Source organism: Equus caballus, chromosome 5, assembly GCF_041296265.1.
Source record: "Equus caballus isolate H_3958 breed thoroughbred chromosome 5, TB-T2T, whole genome shotgun sequence".
Lineage (NCBI taxonomy): Eukaryota > Metazoa > Chordata > Mammalia > Perissodactyla > Equidae > Equus > Equus caballus.
Genome location: NC_091688.1, coordinates 2,791,431 through 2,814,140, shown reverse-complemented (window position 1 = coordinate 2,814,140; position 22,710 = coordinate 2,791,431). Strand labels below are relative to the sequence as shown.

General features: G+C 53.0%; 1 protein-coding gene across 1 annotated transcript in view; it reads right to left on the bottom strand.

Moving 5' to 3' along the window:
* RASSF5 (Ras association domain family member 5) overlaps window positions 1-22,710 on the bottom strand; it is a 67,384-nt gene that overhangs the window by 36,635 nt on the left and 8,039 nt on the right. The window contains exon 2 of the mRNA XM_023640452.2: window positions 4,682-4,803. Within this exon, the coding sequence (XP_023496220.1) occupies window positions 4,682-4,803 (122 nt within the window). The remainder of the gene's footprint in view (window positions 1-4,681; window positions 4,804-22,710) is intronic.

Sequence of the window (22,710 nt, the reverse complement as noted above, 5' to 3'; positions counted from 1 at the left end):
AAAGGATTTTAGAACAGAGCCTGGCTCAACACATACGTGTGGGAGGACATGTTTCTTTTTTATTTTAGAGATTAAATATTAATTTAATGTGTGTCCAGGAAAAAAATCCTAAGTACATCAAACAGTGATTCAAGGATTTTTAAATTTCCTTTAGCATAAGTTTATTTAAGTTCAAAAAAAATGAGTCTATTTAAAGAGAGATATTAAGTCAATAATAGCACAGGTGGAACATGGACGTGGCCAGAATCCTAAGTGTGGAAAGTGCCTGAGAGGGTTTGGGAACAGCTGTGGGAGGACTGGCCTCTGCGCCGGGACCTGGGAGGCTGGGTTTTGAACGCTGCTCCTGGATTCCGGAGGACCAGGAGAGGATTCAGTCCCTGGCTGAGAGTGATCTGAGTGGAAGGAAGAGTGTTTGTGTTTTTTCTCGTCATCCGTGCAGTCCATGTCCCAAGAAAAGTGGCACCAAAGGCCAGAGGGCCAGAGCTCCGGACCCCCGGGGCTGCAGGGGTTACGAGGAGAGCCAGCAGCCCAGCAGCCCAGCAAGGGCTCCCTCTCCTGGGGGCGCGTCCCCAGAGGCCCTGAAAGGACTGGGCCTCACCAGCAGAGGTCTCCCTTCATCACGAGGGCACTGGGGGCCCCGAGGGGTTTTTCATCACAGGGGTGACAATGATGAGAGCACCCTGAAGGCCCCCTGCAGTATAAAGGCCTTGGGGCGTGCCCCCAAATAAAGGAAGGGCAGCTGTTTTGGCAATTTATTGTGGTTTTCAGCCAATGGCAATGATGTTTCTCTAGGAAACAGCCTTAAACTGAAGAAGGGCTCTGTGGTGGACTTGAAGGAGACTTGTTTGGTCAACAATGGGTGTCCAAGGGCGAAGTCAGGCACCCCGGAGCTCTCCCAGGAGAGACTCCAAAACCCTGCCTCTGTGGCTGGCAAAAGCACGGCAGCCACCTGCCACCCTTCCTCTGTTTCTCCCGGGAGACGCGCACAACCCTCGCGGCCCTGTGTGTGCCGCTGGGGGCTCCGGCCCATCCCCGCCCCCTCACTCACCTCTCCCTGCTTCCTCCCTGCCTGCCTACCTACCTCTGGCACCACGGAGAAAAGACAGCCAGCGCCTTGGGAGTACTGCCTTTCAAAGGTTGAGGCCAAATACTTATCTACAGGAGGATCTCAACCACGTTTTGAAAAACGTAGGAATGCACAGAAAGAAGACAGAACAATGTTAACTAGCAGTGGTTCTCTCTGGATGGAGGAAAAGGAATGATTTTCTTTTCCTTAAAGAGCAGAGAGGAGAAATGCCACCAAGCTGAGACCTCTAACAGCCACATGCCCCTCAGCCCGCTGAGCTCAGACCGGGGCCCCAGCCCCAGTAACCCCCGGAGAATGGCGCTGGCACATTAGGTGAGCCCGGGCCAGGCAACGATGTCAAGGTGAAAGAAGGCTCCCTCCTGGTATTCGACAGAAAGTGAGCCAAGGCGGAAATCAGCACAAACCAGCCTTTCAGAGAGGGCCGGCCGCCTGGAGGGCCCGGGTGTTGTTGACAGAAGCTGGTCCTGCCGGCGTGCTGAGCGCACTCGGGCCTGTCCAAGGCAAACACACAGCCCGCCGGCCGCCCGCGCCAGGCTCTCCGTGGCTGGGGCCGCTCAGCGCCCACGCGCGACTCGTGGCTCCTTCTGTGTCGCAGCAGCGGCTCTACTCGAGACACAGCCCCAGCTAGCCTGCCGCAGGGTTCCAAGGCTGGCTGCTCCCCCGGCAGAGGCAAGGGCATCACTCTGCTTCCGAATGCTCAGACTCGGAAGCACCTGTTCGTGGGGGCCATTCTGAGGACGAGACGATGTCTCCAGCAAACCCAGGCCCTGCTCGGGCCTCTCGCCCGCCACCCTTGGGAGCTGGCTGGCTGCACCGCTCTGGGGTGGGGCTTCTCGACCTCGGCACTGCCGACAGTTTGGCCAGATGATTCTTTGTTGTGGGAGCCTGTCCTGTGCAATGTCGGATGCCTAGCAGCGTCCCTGGCCTCTGCCCACTACATGCCAGTAGCCAATTGTGCCAATTGTGACAACCGCAAACGTCTCCAGAAACTACCAGATGTTCCCAAGGGGGAGGGGGCAAAATCATTCTCTTTTGAGACCTGCTGTTCTAGAGGAAAGACTAGAGAGACCCAAAGGGGAGACCCAGGAAGTAGTCGGGGGACAGGGCTCCAGGGGCGAGGGGAGCAGAAAGAAGAGAGAGGTATTCGATTCAGGAAATAACCAGTCGTTCCGTGTCTGTATTATCTCTCCCAGCACCCTGGGCTTTTCCCTCATAAACATGGGCTTGATTTGTTTAAAGTCTTGTACATAGACTCTAACTGCAAGCACGGGAAGGGTAGGGGCTATGTCTGCTCCCTTCATCACTAAGTCCCTGGCATTCCTGGACTTGGCACATGGTCAACATTCAAAACATATTTGTTAAATGAATAAGTGGATGATGTCCTGGAACACTCCTTCCTTCCTGGACCAGCAACCTTCAACTCACACATTAAGGCTCAGCTCAAATGTCACCTCCTCTGGGAAGCCTACTCTGATTTCTCCCAACAGAAACAAGTGCACAGTATACTCAAAACACTTGATTGCTACTTTTATTGCAACATGCATTACAGTATATATTATTTGGTTGTATTCTGCCTCCCCAGCCAGAATGTAAGCTCTCTGAGGGGGAGAACTATGATGTATCATTTCTTATCCTCACTCTCACCAGTGCTTGGCACAAAGTAGATACTCACTAAATGCTTGTTCAATGCAAGAATCAAAAAGATGTTTTCCTGTCTCCCTTCCAAATTCTAGACATCAAAGTTTATGTAACCATGGGCCTACCAGGACCAGTTCAACTGACCCCATCTTATCAACAGAGTAATTAGGAGTTATTTTGCAGGATCCGAGAGTACCCCCCTTGTCCAGTTGAGACTGGTTGAGACCACCAACCCATCAACTGGGCCTGTGCAAATGCCTGGTAAATGACCCTTTGGACATCAAAGGGCTGTAAACTCCACCCTCGGATCACACTAACGCCAGCATTTTGTGCGTATGTGTCCTACAAAGTCCTACAAAGTCCTACAAAGTCCTACAAAGAGCCATGAAGCTTGACCACACTTGCACAGATCATCAATTATCTCACTTCTCCTCTCCTCCAATCGCCTATCCCCACTCTGCAGACCACCCTTCATCCCACAGATTGTGCCCCCAGCCCTGGATCAGGAGACAGATCTGAGAGCACACGCCTCCCGTCTCCTAGCAGATCCATTTAACAATAAAGCTGTTTTCTTTTCCCAAAAGCTGATGCTGTAATAATTGGCTTCTTTTATGCACATCACGTAGGAGAACTCCAATTTCACAGGGTAACATTCAGACAATCCTGGCTCAAGAGCCTTGGCAGAGGCCGGAGCCAAGAGCTGCTTTGCGCCTCCATTTCCTGGTCCTTTAACGCCAGGAGGGAACATTGGCCCAGCCCCTCCGAAGGTGGTCTGGCCTGGCTGGCTGACTGGCGGGCAGGATGTTATGCTCAAGAAACCTCAGCCCCAACATCCCCACTGCCCCAGGGCTATGAGGCCCCAAGCATCTCCAGGAGCCTTCTCTGGGACCCCCGCCCCCACCCATCCCCACACCTCTGGCTCAGAGTGACAGGCCAAAGCAGGCTCAGTGCCTGGGGAGGACTGCAGGGGACTTCTCACAGCCACAGACTTCTCTGTGTCACCATTTCTGTTCCTTCCCCCCAGGTCCTCCGGGCAGGGCTGTGTGATACTGCGATTTATCATAAGCAGTGCATGTTTGGTCTTTGTCCCCATTTCTGGCACAGAGCTCCCCAAAGCCTTGGAACTTCCTAAGTGATGAGAGCGATAAAGTTATCTCTTGTTATGTTAATAAGATAACTTTTGGATCCCACCTAAGGATGGGGGCAGGTTGCCAGGAGAACCAGCCATGTGATTAGAGGATTGAAACTTTCAGTCTCACCCCTGACCTCTGACCTCTAAGGAGGGGAGAAGGGCTGGTAGTTAAGGCAATCGCCAATGTCCAGTGATTCAATCAATCCTGCCTATGTGACGAAGCCTCCATCAAAACCCAAAAGGATGGGACTCGGCTGGTGAACACGTGGAGGTGGTGGGTGAGAGGTCCTGGGAGAAGGCTGGAGGCCCCACGCCATGCTCCACACACCTTGCCCTGTGCATCTCTTCTATCTGGCTGTCCCTGAGTTACGTCCTTTATATAAAACCTGTGATCTAGTCAGTAAAATGTTGCGCCGAGCTCTGTGAGCCACTCTAGCAAAGTAATTGAACCCAAGGAGGGGGCTGTGGGAACCTCCGACCTATAGTCCATCAGTCAGAAGCACTGGTGACGCCTGGACCTGCGATGGCATCTGAAGCGGGGGGTGGGGGACAGATAGTGTCAGAGTTGATCTGAATTGTAGGACACCCAGCTGGTGACAGAGAATTGCTTTGGTGGTGTGGGAAAACCACAAACACACGGGAATTGGCTGCAGAATTGGAGTGTGGGTCTGTGGACCACATCTGGCCAGAAGGAGACCCCAACATCCAGCTTCCGTGGAATACTCACGCCACCTCCTGCTCACCAGAGCTCCTGGGAGCGAGCGTGGGGCCCGGGGCACCTGCAGAGGCTTTTCCCAGCCTGGTCTTCCAGCTTTGCTGCCTACCTGGCCGAAGTTTGGAGTGAGGGTGCTCTCTGGAGAGGGTCTGTCCTGCGCTGGGCCTTCCTGCCGACTGCAGTCCAGCTGGATCAGGCTGCGGCACTCCGGGTGGCAGGTGAACTTACAGTCTGGAGGGAAAGAAGCGCAGGGGGATTAGGGGCCAGGCAGGACTCCTGGGGAAAGACCCTGGGAGATTGTGTTCAGCTCCTGGAGGGAATGGCAGGCAGCAGAGAAGTGGAGGATGGGTGACACAGTGGGAATGACACCCTGCTCTCCAGCCACCACGCATGTGAAAGTTAACAAGTGCACTACAGGCTGCTTCAGCTCCGTTACTGTGTGTGACCCTGCAAACGTCATTATTGCCACTTTACAGACAGGAAATTAGGGCCTAGGGACTTCAGTGACTTTCTCAAGGTCAGATCATCTGGCTTCAGACTGGTGCTTTTTCTACTAATTTACATGAGTCACCGGGGGCCATGGATCCCTGGGGAAGGACCTAGCATTTCTGGGCCTCGTTTTGCCAGTCTGTAAAACGTAGGTAATCACTGCCCGGCCTGGTCACAGGGATGTTTGCAGTTATAGGGGAGAACAGGTCTTAACAAATTAAAAAGTACCTGCGGAGACAAAGGCAATATCATCAAGGGGAAGGGCTGTCACCCGTCTCTGGCCCTGCCCCATCTGGAACCGCGGGGCGCTTCCCTCACCCAGCCGGAATAGCCTACAGACAACATCCCAAACCAGGTGCTTCGGGGGGAAAGTACACGCTTCATGGACAATGTTTACTTCTGTGGAAGCAGAGCGTAATGACCAGAGTTGAAAAGAGCCTTGGGGACTATCTTAGAGATGGGGAAACTGAGGCCCAGAGAGGCAGAGCCAGGTGCTCCAAAATTCAGCACATTTGGACTCTCTTTAAAGCTGCCTCTCACATCCTATCCTGGGGTGGGGGTGGGAGTGGGTCTCCTCTTCTCCCCACTCTTTTGCGGAGTTCTGGGCTGAGACCCCCCCACTCTCCCAGCTGTGCCCTTCTGTTACAACCGTAAAGAAGAGCACGTGGGCCACATCCTTGTACAAGTTCTCCCACGAGTGTCTGCAGGGGAGCACCTGGACAAATGTAGGGGCACGCAGAGATTCCAGGAGCCTGCAACCTTCTCACTCAGTGGTCTGAAGCTCCAATCACTTTCTGGGATTGCCTTTAGAAGTTCTACCGCTCATGCCCCTCATGCCTCAAGGTGAGGCCCACCAACCTCCTTCAGACCCTGCCCTTGTCTAGGCCTTCCTGACCCTCCACAGAAGCCTGTCCTCTCCCGGGAGGTGGAATGGGTGAAGCCGATTCTCTCAGGTACGCACCATATACCTGCAAGAGCCCACAAGCATTTCTGGGGCCCCAGTGGGAGATCGCTGCCTGGCACAAGGACAGCCTCATCCCTAGTGGGGTGAAGGGGGAGGTGCAGGCCAAGCCTCCCCTGCCCACAGCCAGAAATGCCAGGGCTTTGATAAGGCAGCACCGAGGCCAAAGCCACACAGAGCAGCATTGTTCCGGCTTCTCCCGGGACACACCTGCACAGCCTCTGGCCACACTCAGCGACAGGGAGTGCTGGGGACGCCAAGAAGTGGAAGGACTGGAGCTCTCCCAACTCTATGGCGAGCCAGAGCTGCCACCAGCTCACAAATGGAAAAGTGTCTCGGCACAGCCACTGCGTCCATCGGAGTCTCTCAATTTCCCTCTCTCCTTCTGCTCTGTCTCTCTCTGACACACACGCCCCCTGGAAACAGCACCACAACCTCACAAAGATTTTTCAACAGGCCTGAGCTGAGCTGGACCGAGCCGGGGCACAGAAGAGTCCCAGAGGAGTGTTTCGGAGTTTTATAAAAGTGCATTTGAGCAACAGTGACTTTGTTCCATCAGCCTGTGTAATCACAGAGTGCAGCAAAACCACTGGAGCACGTCGTGATGCTCCCCGGCCCCTGGAAACGCCAGGCCCGGGGATTTTAGGCCAGCAGAAATGAAGTCAGAGCCCCATGCCCTTCTGCAAACACGGAAGCAAGCCCCTTGGGTCACAGCCTGTAGCCTGCAGTCCTGATGTGCTCTGGGTGGGGATACACAAGATTCCCAAGGCAGGGTCGTGTTCCACCGGGACCCAGCGGTTAAACCCTCACAGGCCATTATTTCCTCAAGGCAGCTCATCACGAGGTGCTGCTAAGGCAGCCCCTGCCCTTGGTGTTCCACCGTCCTCCATAGCCTTCAGCCAGTGCTCAATGTGCATGAGGAGAGAGAGTGGGACTTTGGGTGATGCAGGGCCACACAGGCCCCTGGGAAGGGCTGGGCTTCCCTGGACAGCCGGCACCATTGTCTTTGGCCGCAGCTTTAATGTGCTGAGCATGGACTTCCCCGTGCTGTGTGCTGGCCTGAGGGTGAGGATGAATAAGACAGGACGCCTGGGGACCTCAGGCTAGCTGGGCAGGCAGGACACACACGTGAAAAGAGAACCGATGAGTGAGACAGCACAGAGCAGGGGCCCAGGTCTAGGAAGCATGTTCAGAGGACAGAGAAGGGAAGGGAAGTCAGGGAAGGCTGCCTGGCACAGGAGACTCCGGGAGCTGAAGGAACGGATCAGACTCCAGGTGACTCATATGCCCTCATGGCAGGGGCCCAGAGGAGGCAGGGAGCTCTGAGATTGCAGGATACACAGGACGAGGAGCTCCCAACAAGAGGCGGCACAAGGTGAGGCAGCAACATTCCCGGGTTCTGATTGGAGCGTCTTAGAAAGAACTGGCAGTTGCTGAGCTTAGTATTGTCTATACAGCATTCTCCCCTCCCCTCCCCTCCCCATCCCTCCCTTCCAGCTACGGGCCCTGTCCCCATTCCCAGGGCTGTTTTAAGGAAAATAAATGTGCTTCCAGGTTTGGGAAGAGGAGCTTATGGAAACAGAAGGGGCCAACTGCAAGGAGGAATGATGGAGACGAAGCACAAGAGGGGCCCTTCTCCAAGGAGGGGCCGTGAGCCGGGATGGAGGGAGGCTCCCGTGCGCCCGTCAGCACCCACACCATGTTAGTTTCCTGGCTGCAATAACAAAGCACCACGAACTGGGTGGCTGAAAATGAAAATTTCCTGTCTCTCAGTCCTGGAGGCTGGAAGTCTGAAAGCAGGTGGCCGGCAGGGCCACACTCCCGCTGCGACCTGCGGGCAACCCTTCCTCGCTGCGGCTGGTGTGCGGGCACTCTCTGCCTTCCTGGGCTTGCAGCCGCATAACTCCATCTTACATGGCCTCCTCCCTGGGCCTCTGCCTTCACGGAGTCAGCTTCCTGAGGGACACTGTCAGGCAGCATTAGGGGCCCACCCCACTCCATTATCACCTCTTCTTAACTACTTGCATCTGCAACTGCCCTATTTCCAAATACGGTCCCATTCTGAGGTCCTGGGGGTGAGGACTTCAACCTACTTTTGGTGGTGGTGGTAGAGGGACACGATTCAACCCTCAACACAGACCCTGGGCCACATTGGGAACGCAGAGCCCTTAGGCCCAAACAGATGGGGCTTGTCACGGACGCCACCTCCAGAGATCAGCCGCAGGCGGGCAGAGGAAGGAGGCCAGGAGCGCCGCCTACCTCTACCAGCCCTGCTCCTGGCCCTCTCCATCCATGAAGGTCACCACCGAAGTCACCATCTCGCACAAAGAGGTCAGGCCAAGGCCCTGGCAAGCTAAGCCCAGAGCTGGCATTCCCTCTTCCCCTTCAGCCAAGAGAGGGGACCCAGCCGACGGAACTACCTGTGCCAGGGACTGTTTTCCCAAAATGCAGAACCTCACACCTCCCCTTGATCCCCAGCACTGCCAAAGTTAGCTCCTGTGCCACTCCAGCTGCCAAATGCACGCACGTGCACACACACACGCACAGGCACGCACACAGAGGCACACAGTCTGCTGCGCAACTTTTCAGAACCACAGACAGTGTGTTGATGAAGAGTCCCTAAGGAATTCACCCCAAAGTTGAATGCAAGACCCCAAGACGATGTGAGGACCCCTCCACTAAACCTTCCCCGCCTCCAGCTGGAGCCAAGGTGCAGGATGAGGTTGGGGCAGGCACGCAGCACCAAGAGCCTGGTTTATCCCTCGCAGTCAGCCCAGGGCAGTGACGAGCAGCTTCCCGCCCAAAGCCACCTCCAGGCCCAAGGGGAAGCAGGACAGCCTCTGAATGCATGAGCCCCGGGCCATTCTCTGGGCACCCCAGGCCTCTGGGAGCAGGTCAACCTCAGAGCAAACCTCACCACCTGCCCCATTCCTCCTTCAGGGACCTGGCCTGTACGTCAGTGAAACGGAAAGCGAATGGACTTTGAGGAAGGCCTGGCCTCCCGTCTTGACCACTTGACCACTTGACCAGCTCTGTGACCTTGAGTCAGTTACTGAACTTCTCTGAGCATTCATTTTCTCAACTATAAAGTGGGAATCGGGTTCTTGATGTAAAGCACCACAAAGAGGGCCTGGAACACGCAGGCCCCAGTTCATGTTCCACCCCCACCTCTTCCCACCATGCTGCCATGCAGACCCCTTCCCACGCACCGAGCTCCTGCTGGGTGATCTACAGTCTCTCCAGCCTCCCCTACCTCATCATTTCCAGCACAAGCACACAAATAGCTCTCAGTTTTAAAATAATTTTGTTCTTAGGCACTACAGAGAAATCCAAAATAAATTGCACTGGAAAATTATAATGTCAAAAGAATTTTTAAAATGTGGGATTAACTGTTGTCCGGATCCTCCCCAACAAGTCAGTGGGGGCAGTCCTCAGTCTGAGGGTCCCTGCCTTGGCTCCTTTCTCAGACATTCTTCCGGAGTCCCCCATTCTTGCATGGGGGTCGCTCCACTCGAAACCAGCTATGGCCGCTCAGAGACCACCCAGAGAGCCCCCCATCCTCTCTGTGCCCATCTTCCCCAGGCTGGCCGGGGCCTGCTACACCACCTGCAGCCTCACTGCACCATCACCCTGCAGCCGCCACCCTCTCTGCTCCCCCACCAGGAACAGCCTTCTCCACGTGGCCCCAAGACTCCCCCTCGGACCTCCATCTCACTAGTTCCCTCTGCGACCGCCCGGCAAATACCCAGGGCTGCAGCTTCTGAAGCGCAGGCTGTCCTAGCCCTTTGCTCCAGGGCCTGCTTGGTGTTCGAGAAGCCCAGGCACGGAGTGAATGGAGGCAGGAAAGGTGCTCTGCCTTTTGCTGAAGTGGAGATACCAGAGTGTGAGTGCTAACCTGACCCTGGGCTACTGTCCTAACCCCTGTGTGCCTCAGTTTCCCCTCTGTCAAATGGAGTGAGTGCTGACCTGACCCTGGGCTACTGTCCTAACCCTGTGTGCCTCAGTTTCCCCTCTGTCAAATGGAGATGAGAGCAGTACCTGCCTCATAGGGCTGCTAAGAGAATTAAATGAGATAATGACGTACATAATAACACAACACCTGATACAAACTAAGAGATCAATGAAGATCAGCTATTCTTATTACCAGGCTAGAGTCCAAGTCGAATCCCGCCAGTGGCCATGTCATCAGGCATCCTCATCAGGAAGCCCGTCTGCACACCCCTCAGTGCCCACTGACCTTCTTCCAGACCTCCACTGAGTCCTGACACAAAGGTCCTGACGCATCCTCGGAGCCCCACTGGATGCTCGCCCAAGTCTAGGCAAGGGAGGCCCAGGTCCCAGCTCCCTGCAGAGGCGAGGCACCAGGTGCGCACGGGGCCCAGCAAGGGGTGACCCTCCCCATCTTGGAGGGACACCTCCGCCAGCCCCAGGACTTCTCTTCTACCCGCCTGCCTACCCACCCGCTCCAATATTTGAACTTCTAAAGTCTTGCTCTAGTTTCAGAAAATTGTTAACCAAAGTGGATAACTTCTAGTATTAAAAGGATGTGGGCACGGGAGAAGGTTCTTGCCTTATTAGTGGCACCAATTTCCTGCAGGAATATATCCTCGGTGGATATTTATTTGTATCGAGATACGTCTTCACTAAAATGTTCGTCACACAGTTGTTCACGGCAACAAAATGGAAGAAATATCCCACATCCATCTATAGAGACCAGTTTAAAATAAAGTACTATTTAGCCATTATATAAGATGATGTAGATTAATATTGGTCAACTTGGAAAGAAGTCCACAAGCATATCACTGAAAGAGAAAAAGTTTGTGTTTTATGGTCCTAATTATATAAAAACATACACATACTTATACATACATTATGCACAGAGAGATATCTACAAGGAATGTGACATGTTTCCTCTGAGTGATAGGATTTCAAGTGTTTTTCCTTCTTTATAGTTTCCAAATTTTTATAATGAACATATATTCTTTATTAATGGAAAAAATACCACAAAGGAACAAAGAAAAATCACGTACCCACATTGCAGTGACAGCAGGCGCCATCATTCACTACCTGTGGTGCGCCAGACACTATACACAGAATTTCACATAATCAATACTATGCCTGTGTGATATGTGTTTCTACCTCTATTTTTAAAAGATAAACTTTATTTTTTAGAGAAGTTTTAGGTTCACAGCAAAATTGAGCAAAAGTATACACAGTACCCATATGCCCCTTGCCCCCACACATGCATGGCCTCCTCCACTACCAACATCCCCACCAGGGCGGTACGTTTGTTACCACTGATGAACCTGCATTGGCACGTCATTATCACTCAAGGTCCAGAGTTCACATTATGGTCATTCTTGGTGGTGCACATTCTACGGGCTTGGACAAATGTAGAAGGACAGGGATCCACCATTGCAGTATCATACAGAGTGATTTCACTGCCCTGAACATCCTCTGTGCTCCACCTCTCCATCTCTCCCTCCCCCAACCCCGGGCAACCGCTGATCTTTTTACTGTCTCCACAGCTCTGCCTTTTCCAGAATCCGTGTCATAGAGTTGGAATCATACAGTATGGAGCCTTTTCAGATTGACTTCTTTCACTTAGTGATACGCATGTAAGTTTCCTCTATGTCTTTTCTTTTCTTTTTTTTTTAATTTCTTTTATTTTTTTTTAAAGATTTTATTTTTCCTTTTTCTCCCCAAAGCTCCCCGGTACATAGTTGTATATTTTTAGTTGTGGGTCCTTCTAGTTGTGGCATGTGACGGGCCACCTCAGCGTGGCCTGACGAGCGGTGCCATGTCCACTCCAGGATTCGAACCAGTGAAACCCTGGGCCACCGCAGCAGAGCGCGTGAACTTAACCACTCGGCCACGGAGCCAGCTCCATCGCCATGTCTTTTCATGGCTTGATAGCTCATTTCTTTCTAGCACTGAATAATATTCCATTGTCTGGATGTACGACAGTTTGTTTATCCGTTCACCTGTTGAAGGACATCTTGGTTGCTCCCGAGTTTTGGCAATTATGAATAAAGCAATATAATTCAGGTTGCCACATGGTGGCAAGTTTCCAGCTCCTCTGGTCTACTCATATTTTAGAGGTGAGCAAACTAAGACTCGGAGAGGTTAAGAGACTTGTTGAGAGCCTCACAGCTAATGAGTGCAAATCCATCACGCCTGGTTGCTTCTCAATAGCCCTGTTTTTTGGGAAACTGTTCCTCAGAGCTGCCCCTTCCACTTCGTCCTGGTCCCCCTACCATGCACTACTTGAGGCCAGGAACAGGCTTCATTGGGGGTGGGAGTTAGGGCAGCCCAAGGCCAGAAGAGAGCGTTGGTCAAAGGGATTTGGGCCAGGAGTGCTTTTCCCTCTGCCCTAGCAGGTAACAGTGAGAACGCCCCTCCTCGAGGCGAGGCTGCCACCTCATCCTGGGAAGTGCCAGTTCACAGCTCCCCTCCCAGCTAGCCAAGCACTCAATCTGAGAGCTTCGGAACCTACCCATACTGTCTGCCTGCTCTGGGCTAGCTCTCCATCTGTGGCCTCTCCGTCTCTGGACGCCACCTCTGGGAGACTATGAACTACTCGGCAGCAGCCAGAGGTTCTTGCACTGAGCTCCCATGGCAGCTTCACCAGAGAGGCCAGCTCTTCAGCCAAGGTCAAGCTCCATAGGTAGTGGGCTCTTGGCCTCCCCCTCTCAAAGAGGTCCAGCCTCTGCAACTTTGCTCCCATGACAGCACCACAACAGAGCCAACTGCCTCATCATATGGAGAGACGAGGATGGCGGGAGAGCAACCAGAATGGACACTGGGCTCCAGGACTAGCTGCCTCACAGATGCCCCACAGTGCACCCACTCAGCAGCTGTAAATCAGAAATCCTCGACACACCACGGGGTGCCTAGAAGCACACTGCTTAACGTGTATGACAGAGGGCTTTGAGAGGGCTACACTTAATAAGGAGCTGGGGAGTGAACAGAATCTGGCCTTCAGAGTCACACGTATCAGAGTTTGAAGCCAAGTCCTGCTTCTGATCGGGTATGAGATGCCTGGACAATTTGCTCAACCTTAGTAAAACACGGAATCTAGTTAAGCCTTGATTTCCTTGTCTGCAAAATGGAAGTAATAATAGCTTCCTTGCCAGCTGATTTGTTGCCAAAATTAGAGCGAATATATGTAGGACATCCTACAGTGCCTGCAAGAGTAGGTGCTCAACAAACGGCAAGCTATCATTTTCAACACTATGGGACTGCTGGGTCTGGGTACCCAGCTTCATGTTGACTCAGTGTGCGATGCCAGCCAAAAAAAGTCTCAGTTTTGGGGTCCTCTTCCAATACATTAAGGTAAGAAGAATCACACAACTTTCCTGCTCACCTAAGTGCCTCCCACCTGCTTCTACCTCCCTCCAGCCCTGCCTTTGATGGGCCATGAGAGGCGTAAGGCAGGGACATGAGAAGATGGGTCACAACGGAGAGTGGGAAAGTAGAGAGACAGTGATTAGTGAAGCTTGGAGGTCTGAAGCAACTGCCAAAATCAACACGATCTATACGTTTTTCATACTGCTGGCTAAACTCAGAGTGAGGCTGGCAGCAGGGGATGGACAGTCCCCACTCCTGGGGTCAGGTGGCCAGCGCAAGACATCTGCATCTTCACATTTCCAGGAAGGAGCCAGAACCCCAGTCCTCTAGAGACCACACAATGTAGTTCCTTGTCTCAGAGGACAGGCTACCTCGGAGGGCACCAGCACCCCCGACCCCAGCCTGGAGGCATACAGCTGCTCCCTCGAACCACACAATCCCAACTCCAGAACCTCCCCGTGCCCCACCCCCCCGCCCACCGACAGAATGTGCCAGAAAGCAAGCCAGGAAGCCAATAGGAAGGGTCGATGTTGGGTTAGAGAAGCAACCTGGAAGCCAGGCCCATGTCCCAGCCTGCCATGGACAGGCAGGGTGGGCAGCCGGATGCACTGGGGCTGCTGTCTCCATGTGCAGAGCCAAGAGAGGACACGTCTGAACATGCGAGAATCTGGCCCCGATGTTCAGTTCCCATGTGAAACAGAGGGCTGGGAGGGGCGGGCTGCGTGGGGAGCAGGCTCCCCAGGTCAAACATGCTGAGGAGGGAAAGTGCTCCAGAGCTGGGGTGGCGCTGGGGAGCCTTGGTTGCACTGAGGACACGAGGCCTCCTCAAGATCCTGGTCCCCACCCAAAATGACTGTATCAGTTTTGCATGTGGCAGAGCTGGGTGGCGTTGACATGTGCACTTCTGAGTGACCCTTTTGTACTGAAGAGAAAAGCAAAAGGTTCTGCCCAAGTACTGCTGAGGGGCCACAGCAGATATTAAAATTCTCTCTGGGGTCTTGGTCCCCGGGTCTAATGGGTCAGTTGCTTATTCCCTGAGCCACGCTTCTTGTCATAGTTCCAGGCAGGCTGGAAGTGTCCCCTGCACTCTCTTCCCAAACACACCTGGGCCAGCCTGGCGGACACTGGCGCCCCGGCTGGCCTGCAGAGGCACAGTCCTGCCCCGCGTGGGTGGGCGTGGGTGGGTGTGCCTCTCGGGCAGCCCCATTAATCATCTTTCTCCAACACAACCATACATCCCTAGGCTGAAAGCACCAACAAAGGAAGGCTGGCCGGGGTGTCTGGGGAGAGGCGGGTGGAGGGAGGGAGGGCAGTTCATGGCAAGTTAGGACGATGATGATGCAGGAAGTGAGCGCAGCATCAGGCAGCGCCCGCCTTGTGCCCAGTGAGGCAGGGGACAGGCCAGACCCCAAGGCACCTTTCCCACATGGTCTGTTTCATGCCACTTCACTCTGGGGGTGCTGCACCCTGAAGCATACCCCCACCCCGCCCTGTGTGTATGTGTACATTTGTTTAAATTACAAACAAAATTAATAGAGTTGAGTCATTTTAAACAATTCATGCTTCAACTTTAGATAGTATTAACTGATTCCCTGCTAGGACTATGCCAGAACTCTCCCTCCAGCCTCTTCTGCACCCACCCTCCGATTTTTACTACATTATTTATGCTTCCAATGTTTATAACATTTACATTCTGTTGTAACCATAATTCCCACAGTTGTCTAAAATTAACTCTTTTAAATCAATTCAGTCTTCGTCCAACAGCAAAATTATTTTTAAATTTTAATTTTAATTAATCTTTTGGTTGACTGAATTCTTTTTGGTATTCCATTATTAGATGCATTATGTTTCCCAGCGATGCTTAAAGAAATGCACCCCAATTTTCCTGGCCTTTTTATACTGAGGCACTGTGGCCTCACGCAGTACAGCTTGTTGATGACAATGATGTTCGGGCAGACATGTGGATGGAGAAGACAGAGACGGGCAGTCTGAAGGCCCTCAGTGGGACATCACAGAGCATCTCTGAGAATCCTCTCCTTGGCCAACAATGGTAAGGGGCCATAGATTTTGGAAAAACGTAAACTTAAATGATTTGAGATGGGGTCCCAGAATGGGAAAGCCAAATGGACCTCATTCCTGATGTGCAAGTGTTTGTGGATTTGTCATCTGGACCTTCTGACACCACATCCGAAAAGTTTTTCCAAGCTGTATTTAAAATGTAGCCATACAGGGGTCGGCCCGGTGCCGCAGTGGTTGGGTTCACATGTTCTGCTTGGGCGGCCCCAGGTTCGCTGGTTCGGATCCCGGGTGCGGACATGGCACCGCTTGGCACGCCATGCTGTGGTAGGTGTCCCACATATAAAGTAGAGGAAGATGGGCATGGATGTTAGCTCAAGGCCGGTCTTCCTCAGCAAAAAGAGGAGGATTGGCGGTGGTTAGCTCAGGGCTGATCTTCCTCAAAAAAAAAAAAAAAATGTAGCCATACAGATAGAAGTGCAAAGACCTGGCACAGTTTTTGAAGAGGAGCTATAGAAGTATGTGCGCCCATCAGGACACGGGCTCAGAGAGACACAGAGTATTAAACCCAGGTACACAGTTACGTCTCCCGTCTTTCCCCATTTACCTAGCGATCAGTCAGTTTTTCATGTGCGCACACATGGCTTCATTGAACGTGTGTTTCCTTAGGGCCTCCTAAGTCAAGCACTGTCCTACAGAACAGCCAGCCACGGCCAGAGACTCCATCACAGGAACAAGCACATGAAAGGAATACATATACATATATATTTTTTCTTTTTCTAATATAGATATATCCTACTTTGTCACCATGGGAAAAAATAAATGCTATTGCCAGGGCACCTTAAGAAAATAAAAAATACTTTAAAATACTGTAGAGAGTTGGATTTAAGGGAATTTAACAAAGAGCAACAAGCCCCTGTATTGAAAGCCAGTGTGGGGCTGCCAGATGCCCTCTTGGCTTCAGGCCTGCTCGGGAGGGGCCGCCCCCTCCTACAGGCATGTGTCACTCTGCTCTGGGTGTAAGAGAGACAAAGCAGGTGGGGTCCCCCACCCCAGGGCTTGGCGCCCTCTCCTCCCTGTCCCTGGGGCCCCTGAGGAGACAAAAAGGAGGAGCGCAGGGAGCTGACAGAGAAAGGACATGGGCCTAGCAGTGAGGGGCAGGTATGGAACGAGAAGTTTGAGGGTTTTCTTGTTTTTTTGCTTTTGTTTTTAAAGCAAACACCATCTCTGAGGGAGGGCAAAGGGCGGCCTAGCCTCTTGCTAACCTTGAGTATATTTCTGGTGGTGTCCCATAGGCTCCAAAGACTAGAACAGCCAGAGGTCCTGCCTGGGCACCTGCAGCCCACAGGGCAGTAGGGGAAGCTTAGACAGACATGCAGATGTGACTGTACACACAGGTGCATGCACACAGTGTGCCCGATCAGAGTGCCGGGAGGTTGCAGGAGGCCAGGGGCAGACAGGTTCAGGCCTTTCTGGGAAGACCAGCCTGCTGTATCCAGCTGGTTTTTCCACATCTGCTCTGACGTCATTTGCATTCAAAGTGCTGATCACCAACGAACCAGGTGAAAGAAGACTTTTTGCAGTGAGGAGAGAAGTAAGTAGAGTACTTCGAGGCCCTCTCTGCAGGAAGCACACGAAGGCCTCTTTGCAGCTGTAGCCCTGTAGCCGGGACCACCAGAGACTTCTGGAGAGACCCAGGCCAGTTTCCCGCTGGGCCCCCAGCAGCCTTTTAAAGTGATATATGACTTGCTCCTTGGCAACATGCTTGCGTAGCTCCCAGTGATGCCCAGTGGGCCAATCTAGCTTGCCCGCTAATTAAGTGGTATGGTGGACTCAGTGATAGGGATTTTTCCAGAGAATGTGTCTAAGAGTTTCATGCCCCTCCTCTACTTCTGCCCGGGCAAACTTCAAGCCCTGTCTCTTTCACTGAGAGGCAGGTAGCCCACTTGGGCCCAGGTGCGATGGAAGAGCAGACAGTATGTTGGCGGTTTGCACAGATGGGAGTTGCTAAAAGTCTTTCTGGGAGCACTAAGGAACAGCAGGTGCTAATGAGGGGCCTGCTATGTATCACGTCAACTGGTTCACATCCGAAGTTATGTTCAATCCATGTAACACTAGCCTGAGGTTGGTATTCTTTCCCCATTTTACACTAGGAAAAACCGAGGCTCAGAGAGGTTAATCTCTATGAGGAAGGCCCTACAGCCAGGAATCCAAGATCCAGACTCAAGGTGGCTTGGTTCCAAGGCCATTTTCTTAAATGCCACAGTACAGGTTGCTCACAGAGTCCTGCAGTAAGATGAGCTCTTCTAGAAATCCATAGTGCATAGCCTGCTGCTCCACCATCTTTAAGGCCCTGTCTTCCCCTCCTCTTCCAAAGAATTAAGTCTGAGCACGAACACAAGTTACCAAGCACGTCAGAGGTGCAGTCCAGCATTCGCCCTAACCTTCATGCTGCTACTCCAGGCCTTACTGAGTCTTAAACCCATAGCTCCTTGGGCTGAACAGCAAAGGAGCAAGGAAAAGATCTGTTGAATAATTCTTAAGGGGGGTGGGAGAGGATGAACATGAAGACGCTACTGAGCATTTAAATCGAGGAACTCAGCATCCAGCTGTCTTCTCAGTGAGGGTCACAGTGTGTATTAGGCTATTGATGAGGATAAATTATTCAGGCTGGCTAAAAAATATTTGTCTCCAAATGGGGATTAGGTCTAGATGAATTAAAATTCCCACTTCTCAAGAGGTAAAATCTTAATCAGAAAAATTACATTTTCCACAGCTAAGACCATATTGTCTTTCCAACTCTGCCTTCAAAACCTTAGCCTGGAGATGACTTTTCAGTCTAGTTCCATCCCTAAGACCTCGCCACCCATTTGCTCCTGAATATGTATGAGAACAGCCTGGAGACAAACGGGGGCCGGGAGTCCCAAGGAAAGCTTACGTGCTCCAAAGACCCAGCCATCACAGAGAAGCGGCTGAAGGTCAGTAAGACGAGCAGAGTCTGAGGGGTCCCAGGCCTGGCTGTGCACTTCTGACCCTGAGCGAGGGGCCTTACCGCTCTGAGCTGCCTCATCTGTGAAACAGGAAGATCCCTTTCCCATTCTCCCCATGCAGGGATCGAGAGAGAACACACAATATTAAAAACAGACAGACAAAAACGCTTTGAATCTTTAGCAGATGAATGCTGCAGAAAAATAAGATGCTATAGGTAGCATGATGCAGCAGAAAGAAACCTAGGCTGGAAGGCAGGTGCCGGGATCCCATCCTGGAGCTGTTACCAACGGGCCGTCAGTTGGCCCCTATCTCCTTTCTTTGAAAAGGGAGCAGGATGACCTAAGATTCTATGAAAATTTGAATTGCTACTGTCTCTCTTTCTCTTCTCTTACTCACCGCACACTGTCCTATTATCGTTCCCCAAGCAAGGACTATTCTTACCCTAATTAGTGCCCAGGGAAGGCCCCCCCCTCCCCCCCAGCCACAGTCACCGCCTGAGGCTGGAGCTCCTGTCCAGCTGTGTCCCACCCAGCAGCCTCCAGCTCCACAGGCACCTCCACTAACCATGCCGGTGAGAACCCTCTGCCTAGGGAACTTCACTGCTCCTGGGGCCTCGGAAGGCTGACTCAGCATCTTGGCAAGATCTGACACACCTCAGAGCTACAGGCTGGGCAGAATGGAAAATGGTGGTCACCTAAGACACCAGCTCAGGGACCCAGATTAAGATCACTGCTCAGCCCTAATTCTCAGGCAAGGAAAGGCTGTTAAAACCCACGGCCAACACAGGACTCTGAAATGGGCTGACCACATCCTTTCGGGTCTGCTGTTCCACCTAACCCTGGCAGGGTGGCCGCACCTGAGCCTTGTCCCTGGGGAGTCAGGGGGCCTAGGAGTGGTGCTGCACTCAGCATTAAATACCAGGCTGCCAGAAGGCTCCTGCACTCCCTTCCCCACGGGCAAGGCCACTAGGCCGAGACTCAGAACCCAAGCAGCCCCTGACTGCTCCCAGCTGGAGCATCTTGGACCTACCGAGAGCCAGCCGGGCCTCACGGCGGAACCTCTGCAGGGCCTGGAGCTTTTCGGATCCCAAACGGCACTTAGGGAGCCTGCAGAAGAGCCTCTGGAGCCACGCAGCGACGGTTCCGAAGCAGGCGGCGGCTGGCCCCTCATCCCGGCCCTCCGTCATCGGCTGGCTGCGGGAGATCAATAGCTTCTCTCCAGGCCTGGCGTCAGGGATGGAGTGACGAGTCGGGGAGTCACTGGCCCCAGGGGAAGATTGTGGGCCTCGTGTGACCCGGGGCTTTGCTCAAATCAGCCCAGCCTCGCAGCTCTGCCAGAGCGAGTCACAGACACCTGGGACCTGGGGACGGACCAGCCCAGCCTGACCGATGCCTTCTCCTTCCCAGCTGAGGTCCTTTCCCCTCCACCTCCCCCAGCGGAAAACTTTCTATTCCTGGGGCTTTTAGCTTGATAAGATAAAAATGCCCCCACCAAGCAGGCTGCAGGAAGAGCCTGCCCCGAGTCGCACTCTTGAGTAGCGCCTGTGAATCTGAAAATCAATGTCTCCGAAGTTTCCACAGAGGACGAAAGTGATGGGTTACCTCACACCGCGCGCCGGGCCGGAGCTCGTTAATGGATCTCTTCAGGGCGGCGGGTTAATAATGCTTGACCAGCTGTACAGGCTCCCAAGGGACAACCAGGCGGATTCACACTCCCCCAGCTAAGCCCAGGGCAGGAAGAGCGGAGGCTCTCAGCCCCTGGCCCACAAGGAGGCAGTGTTGCTTAACGAGGGTCGGACCATTTATCTGAGACCAGACACCTGGACAGAGAAGAGGTGACAGGCAAACGGAGAAAGAGAAAAGAAGAAAAGAACAGAGGCTCTCTTAAAAAGGAAAGAAATGTTCTTCTCTTGCTCTCAAAGTGCTCACGGGGCGTCCCCTCAACGCTGACTCCCAGAAGCAACCCCGTCCCAGTGGGGAAGTCCCCAGAGGCCCTGTCACCCAGGCCAAGACGCCGACTGGCAGTGGACAGGCAGCAAGGCTTCCAGGAAAGCTGCCGAGGAGGGGTGCCGCTCCCACGCCGCCCGGAGGCTCCAGAACTCCTCTGCCAGCCGCCAGTGGGGCCAGCGGCAGGGGAAGGAGAGAGCCCGGTCTTCAGGCAGAGGAGACGGACCGCCAAGGACTGGGGCACGCAGGAACGGAGGGGCAGGGACACGTCTGTGCGGGTCGCCTGGCAGTAGATCCAGGAGGCAACCTTCGTGAGTTCAGAGCTGAGCTCTGTTATTCCTCATGCAGCTGCCCACCTGGCTGTGCTCCTTTGTAGTTTCCTGGGTCACAGAGAAGGCTGACGGCCCCCCATCCCAAAGGCCATGTCCTCAGCCCACTTGGAAGAAAACGTTGGCAGAACAAATCTAAGCGGCACTCGGATCCTCCAGTGGGTGCCCCGTCGCCTGCCTTCTCAGAGGAAATCTGGCCAGGAGACCCCCATTTTAGACCCCCCACCCCTCACTACTGAGGACCTCAGCACTCGGTGCAATAACAAACGCACATCGTTCACAAGTCAGTTATCTAAGACAGAAACATCCCAAACGCCACCCCTGCTCAGGCCGGGACACTGGGTCTTTCTCTGGTGGCTCCTCAGGGGGACTGGGCTGCCCATGGCCTATTTTGTGTTCCTCTAATTACTCAGCAACATCTGCACGGAAGAGGGTCCTAAGTGAGTCCAGGCCTAAAACGACACTTGGGGCCACCCAGTAAGGGTTGGAAGCCCGGGTTCCTTGCTCTGCTGTGATCCTTGCACATGAGATCCCAAGAGGGCCCAGGATCCCGCCTGGCTGAGCTCAGGCAAGTGTGGCGTTCCCACTCCCACCCTCAGAGAAGAGAACACTCCCGTGCTGGGGGATTTTTAAACGCGAGTCACATGTGACGGGGGAAAATCCCTCCTGAATGCCCCAGTTGGGCTGGGGGATAGACTGACCTCACTTCTCCTTTCTCCTCATCACAGAGCTGTTCACAGCTTAAGCCACTGGGGAAGTCAGCAGGAAAGAACTGGCAGAGACTGGAGACAGGGCTCTGGGAGGCTCTAGAATCTTCTCTCCTGACTCTCTGAAATCTGATGGCTTTTCTACTGCAGGGATGCTGTACGAGGAGCACTATCCAGAGGCAGGAGAATGCCTGCGATGACCTCTTGCTGCCCCCAACATCTAAGAATTGGCCCGATGACACCCATGCTGAAGAGGGAGTCCAGCCGAGGCCCAACATAATTTGAAGGAACAGCTTTCACCATCTTAAGTGCAGGGGTTACAATATACTCTCACCTTGAAATACCCTATTCATACAAATGTACCTCCAGATTGCTTTGAAAAACACTCGCCACTAGAATACACATTTACGTAACGCATGTTCAAACTTCTCTCTGAAAACTCTCAAGTTACAGCTGGAATCTGTCGTTCCATTTGAATAGGAAGGCATCTCTGAGGTTTCTTCGGATTTTTAATACTTTCCTCAGTTACAGAAAGGACATAATTGTTCCAACAGAAACCACAAAACTTCCAGCATCCACTCAACTTGGATGGAAAAACCAGCTTCCTCCAAGTCAGCAAAGAAAGTAAGGGATGATACCCAAATGAGAGCCTGATTTGTGTGGGTTTGCAGAAATACACAGCCAGGGCTGGGGGGGGGGGGGTGCTTTCCCCAGATGTCCTGTTCCCCACGTGGCCACACCACTGCCTGGGATGGAGCCAGAGGTCCTTTATGCAAACCTCAGTTCATATTCCAGTCCCTATGCAACTCTTCACCCTAGCTGTCCCCTCTGAGACTCAGCCTAAGTTCACTGTCCTGGTTAGTCCTGTGTCATGCACTGTGACCCTGGGTCACAGCAAGGAGGAAGCACGGAACAGGAAAAGATCTTGCATTTCCACACCCACCCCTCCACACACACCTAACACCAATGGGGTGGGGTGAGGGCAGGGAGAAACACTTGCTTCTTTTATCTTGGGATTTAGAGAAACTTGGCCCTTTGTTTAAAGATTCCATGATGTACGCATGCTGAAAGTCTATTTAGAAACCAAACGCTGAAAACAGGCTGAAGTGCAGCCAGCTCTCAATTATCCAGGCCTTGCCTGATTCTCCAGCTGGCACACGGCTTCCCCACCCTTGGCTCACCCTCCTTTGTTTCTGTACCTCATTTTATGGACATCTCACTGGCAGAACTGAGGCACCTGAGTGAGGAAACTCAACTAACTTGCCTGTTCAATGATGTGAGCTCATCGGGCAAAATGCTGTGTCGGTTCTGGTGCCAGCTTTGCTCCTAACGATCTGGGTCATCGTGGA